This window comes from Copidosoma floridanum, unplaced genomic scaffold (genome assembly GCF_036245765.1).
Source record: "Copidosoma floridanum isolate Cflo_tuat_1 unplaced genomic scaffold, Cflo_Japanese_pri ptg000030l, whole genome shotgun sequence".
In the NCBI taxonomy this organism is placed as follows: Eukaryota; Metazoa; Arthropoda; class Insecta; order Hymenoptera; family Encyrtidae; genus Copidosoma; species Copidosoma floridanum.
This window is the reverse complement of record NW_028321907.1, coordinates 41,259,250-41,263,720: the sequence shown is the minus strand read 5'-3', so window position 1 is coordinate 41,263,720 and position 4,471 is coordinate 41,259,250. Positions and strand designations below refer to the sequence as shown.

Genomic DNA, 4,471 nt, shown 5'->3' with positions numbered 1-4,471 from the left:
TTTTAAATTTGTTCATAAAATTTTTTAATTACTATTGATGTGCAAATTTAGTAGCAAGCCACCAACAAAAATCTTGTTAAGCAGGTCATAATACAATTATCAAATTTCAGAAGGACTATTTTATTAGAAATGGCCACAGGGAAACACGGGCACCCGTAGTAAAAAATCTGATACTTGCTTTCTGAAATATTTTTTGCTTTCTAGGAACCATAAAAAACTTTAGAACTTGTTATTTATTCAGTAAACGTATGAATATCATATCAAGAACTTAAAATATGAAGTTAAAAAACTTTGTGAATCTATGCAGACTTTTATTCAATTTTATTAACTATTATATAATGTATTTATAACTGATACAAAAAACTTTTTTTTAGTATTTTAAATTTTACTGTAGGGTAAAAAATTTTTCTAATTAATTTATTTATAAATTCTTCTTGTAAGCTTGGCGTTATTTAATAGATGATAAATCCCTTTTTTTATTAAAAATCGAGCATACAGAATTATAAAATGGCTAATTGTGTTTTTTTTTTTTTTTTTTTGAAACTCTACTTCATAGCCGATGACCAATATATTAAAGATAAGAATGTAATTTCAGTTGCACGAGCTTTCTTATACAAATTTTTTTTTATACCGCAGTAAAGCTTAGTAGGGTCATTATAATAGGTACTGACTTACAAGAAGCCATATCTCATAAAAAGTGATGCGTTTTTTTTTCGTAATTTCAAATAGTTTTATAACACTTACTGGGACATATTTAATGTAGAAAAAATTAATAAGGTAGTGTACTTATTTATTGATATTGTTTTTCTTAAAACATGTCATTCCTACAATATTCGTAATACACATTGCCTTAGTTGGTTACGCTTATATTCTACGATTAGACTTATACTACTGTAAGTTTTGCAAAATTACAAGAGTAACTTCCGAGGTGATTTATATATTTTTATAATGTTATTTAAGCGATTTTTTTAAAGCAAAATTGGGTTACGTCTTATTCGACAAAATAGAAATACGATATTTTGCAAACAAAGAATTTATACAATGATATTCGTACAATCCCTCCAAATTTCCATGTTTTTTTGGAATTTCAAGCCCTTCCCTCGGGTAAAATATTTGTAACTGCATGCACATATTCTCGGGAATCGTCTAACGTATACTCGTTGTACCCCTTCCATGCTCAGCAAAGGAAAAAAAAGATGTGCACCTTGTTTGGTAGTTTGGCCACGATAAGGCGCTCGAATCAGTGGTAAAACTGAACCCGCCTCGAAGCAGTCGAACCCACGTAGTAGCTCACTAACTATTGTATAGAATTGCAGTCACGTCAGCAATATTCTGCGTAATCGGGGCAGGTTGGAAAGATTGGATTGGAACGCGAAAGTGAGACGATCAGACCCTCCAGACCAACCAACTCGTGTCACTTTTCTCACAGCTAAGAGGTTTTTATAGAGTAACTTTAACCACAATTCGCACTTTTATTTTCTGACTAATCGAGAATCTTATGTTACACTAGAATTTGTATTAAAATGTCCGAAGAAAATTGGGCTCCATCACCGTGTGAAGATCACAGTGAAACACTACCTGGTCCTTTAAACCAGTCTGGATACATATTGGCAGGTCACCAAACTACATCTCCTAGCAAAACGTCTCAAGAGGCGAGGCAATTGGAGATACAACCGATATCTAAGGATGATCCTCGCATCTCAGCCGCCGATGGAAATAAGGTAAGGAAACGATCAATCATAGACAAATATCTCATTATTTTTACATTTATCAAAAATTTAATAAAGTAGTGCATTTTTAGTTGAAACGTCTGAGGGAAATAGATACTACAATATTTGTTCCCAATACGCTCAACGTCATCGTAAGTATCAAAGTCTTTGTTTAAGTATTTGTCCGGTTTTATTTATTTATGATGAAGTTTTACTCGCGTTTAATTTTAAAATTAAATTGAATTAGTACCTGCCGACAAGTCTTATGCTCTACTTTGGCCAAAACTTTTATCATACAAATAAAAGTCTCTAGCTATCAGATGTCTCGATACTATGCAATTAATACGAAGTAAGGTCCTTTTATTAAAAAAATGTTATTTAAAAAAGTATGTTTATGGTTAAGGTCAGTGGTGAATCTATTGTAGTAACCGGCATCAAAAAAGTTCAAGATGACAAGGACAAAAACGCTTACTCAAAAACTACCTTTGAAGTTAACATTTCAGAACAATGTGATTCGGATAAGGTTGAGGCGTGGCTCGACTCGGACAATGTCTTGTATTTATATGCTCCTCCTAAAAATGAGCCAATGGCCAATGTATAGACTGTAATCAACAGTAAAAATATCGATTGACTCATGGTTATTATCTACGAAAGAGGATGTATAAGGAGAAATAATAAATGATGTCATTCCATTATTAAATCTATTTTATTCACAAACAATTAACCAAAAAACTGAGAGATTTCATAGTTTTTATTATATTCATCTGAAAATAAAAATAATAGTGGGAGCATTTTACAACATTTTAAATAATAAACTTATACCATTGTTAACTTTCTTTCCACTAATACCAAGTACAATTTTGTCCTCAATATTTCAATAAAAGAAAAACTTATTGTTTGCGAGGCCTTTGCAAAAATACCTGTAACGATGTAGGCATAGTAAAATAAAAATAGTTGAATAAATACATCAAATTTTTTATCTACTATGGCTAGAAATTAACTAAGTCAAAGAAAAACCAGAATATTGTTACAAAAAATATATTAAATTAAAGTTTAAATATTTCTATGTAAGTTACCTATTGATGGAGCATTTTAGTATATTTTTCAGGTATAATTAGCAATCACGTAAGTTGTCTTTTGCCTTATATTTTTCTTCAGTAATACTTAACTTAACAATATTTATACAACTTGGAACAGTATTTTGTTAACGTCGATTTAAGCTAAGCTTACTGATAATATGATGATTTAATTTTCTTGAAGTTGGGAATTCTAATTTATCGAACAAAGCATTATACAAAAACTTCCTTCTTAATGTGTCATTTAAAATGCGATCAAATTAAGCGTGATCTAAGACATTAGATTTTAATGAAAAGTTCGTATTATAAATCAACCTCGTTAACAGCATATTTTGTAACGAAATAAGTAAGAAATAAACTTATAATTGTTAATTGTTAATTTTTCAATTTAAAAGTTAATATGTTTCATTTAATTTAAATAGTACGTTAAATACTACAAACCTATTAAATTTTTCGTATAATATCCGACTAAGTTTATTATGTTGTGCCATAATCAATTGTAATTCAGACAACCAATACAAGTTAATATTGTTACAATATTCCAAAATTTTACTAACGCACAATAGTACCTCACTACGCTGTTAACGACCAACGATTATCTTATTGATTACCAGACGCAAGCTAAGGTGAACGAATCCTCTAGTCTGGAAAGAGGCTTGGAATTTTCTTTATCTTGGAGGAATCTCAGAATTTTTTTCTTTCTAAAGATAATATGTTAAAGCGTAAGAGATTAAAAATAAAAGTCAATAAAAAAAAATCAATATGTTTGAATTGCTAGTTTTAAAATTCATCCAGTAAAAGAATGATATTTATATCATAATTTTGAGTTAATCTTGAAGAAAATACAATAGGAAGTACAAAAAGCGTATTCCAACAAGATTTATACATTTTGAATAAAACAATTTATCCGCAAATGATATACGGTCTAATTAAAGGATATGTGATGATTTTTTATCGTTTTAAAAAACAATTTTCACGTTTAAAGTGTTAGAAACAGCTGAAACTACGAGTGTGGTTAATTCATTGGAAAAAGTATTTAATAGAGGCATAATATTAAATACCACTTTTTAAAAAAATATTTTTACCACATATGTAACGTAAAAAGGTTAGATGGTATCATTATCTATGCACCTAGTGCGTCATGTCAACACGATTTGCAATAGACCCGTGGAAATCTTTGTGCTCGTTTTAGATGAATGCGCACCATTATTTTTGTATCGTTTTAATGTGATATGATACGTTATTTAACACTTGACATTACAAATTTTAGCAAAACGCAAAAACAATTTTACTTCAAACTAACATTACTCACCACAAATAACAATGATTTTACCAACTATAAAAACTTCAATTTTCTCTGTCAGTAATCAGTATTGGAACTTTTTTTTCATTTTTAGCTTATCGTGATGATTATTTATTTTTAAAATTTTAAAAAAAATTATGACATCGTTTTAATTACTTCAAAAATATAACCAAAACCTTAAAAGGCCAAACTTTATGTTTTCCAATAAAAATAAAAACATTTTCGGTTAAACATAGGTATATAGGCAGAGCTTACCATTTTTGATTAATAAGCACTGTTAATTTCTTTTATAATCTATTACAAAAAAAAGAGAGTGATAAAGTTTACTACGGTTTAAATTACCTGTTGAGTCTTTAGTAAGCATAGCTTCAATGTCTTACACA

The 4,471-nt window shown here is 29.2% G+C and overlaps 1 protein-coding gene across 1 annotated transcript; it reads left to right on the top strand.

Annotated features, from left to right (window-relative positions):
* The first annotated feature begins 1,293 nt into the window (after positions 1-1,293).
* On the top strand, positions 1,294-2,363 carry LOC149373638 (uncharacterized). The gene is made up of 4 exons (XM_089597089.1): positions 1,294-1,436; positions 1,511-1,721; positions 1,802-1,861; positions 2,113-2,363. Exons 2-4 carry the CDS (start codon positions 1,524-1,526, stop codon positions 2,308-2,310), a joined length of 456 nt encoding a protein of 151 aa, XP_089453215.1. The 5' UTR covers positions 1,294-1,436; positions 1,511-1,523; the 3' UTR covers positions 2,311-2,363.
* Positions 2,364-4,471: the final 2,108 nt, after the last annotated feature.

Excerpts from the sequence above, each read along its gene's own strand:
- LOC149373638 (XM_089597089.1), top strand. The coding sequence starts at position 1,524 with ATGTCCGAAGAAAATTGGGCTCCATCACCGTGTGAAGATCACAGTGAA. Across the intron at positions 1,722-1,801 it reads CAGCCGCCGATGGAAATAAG|TTGAAACGTCTGAGGGAAAT; the intron begins GTAAGGAAACGA and ends GTGCATTTTTAG. Across the intron at positions 1,862-2,112 it reads CCAATACGCTCAACGTCATC|GTCAGTGGTGAATCTATTGT; the intron begins GTAAGTATCAAA and ends TTTATGGTTAAG.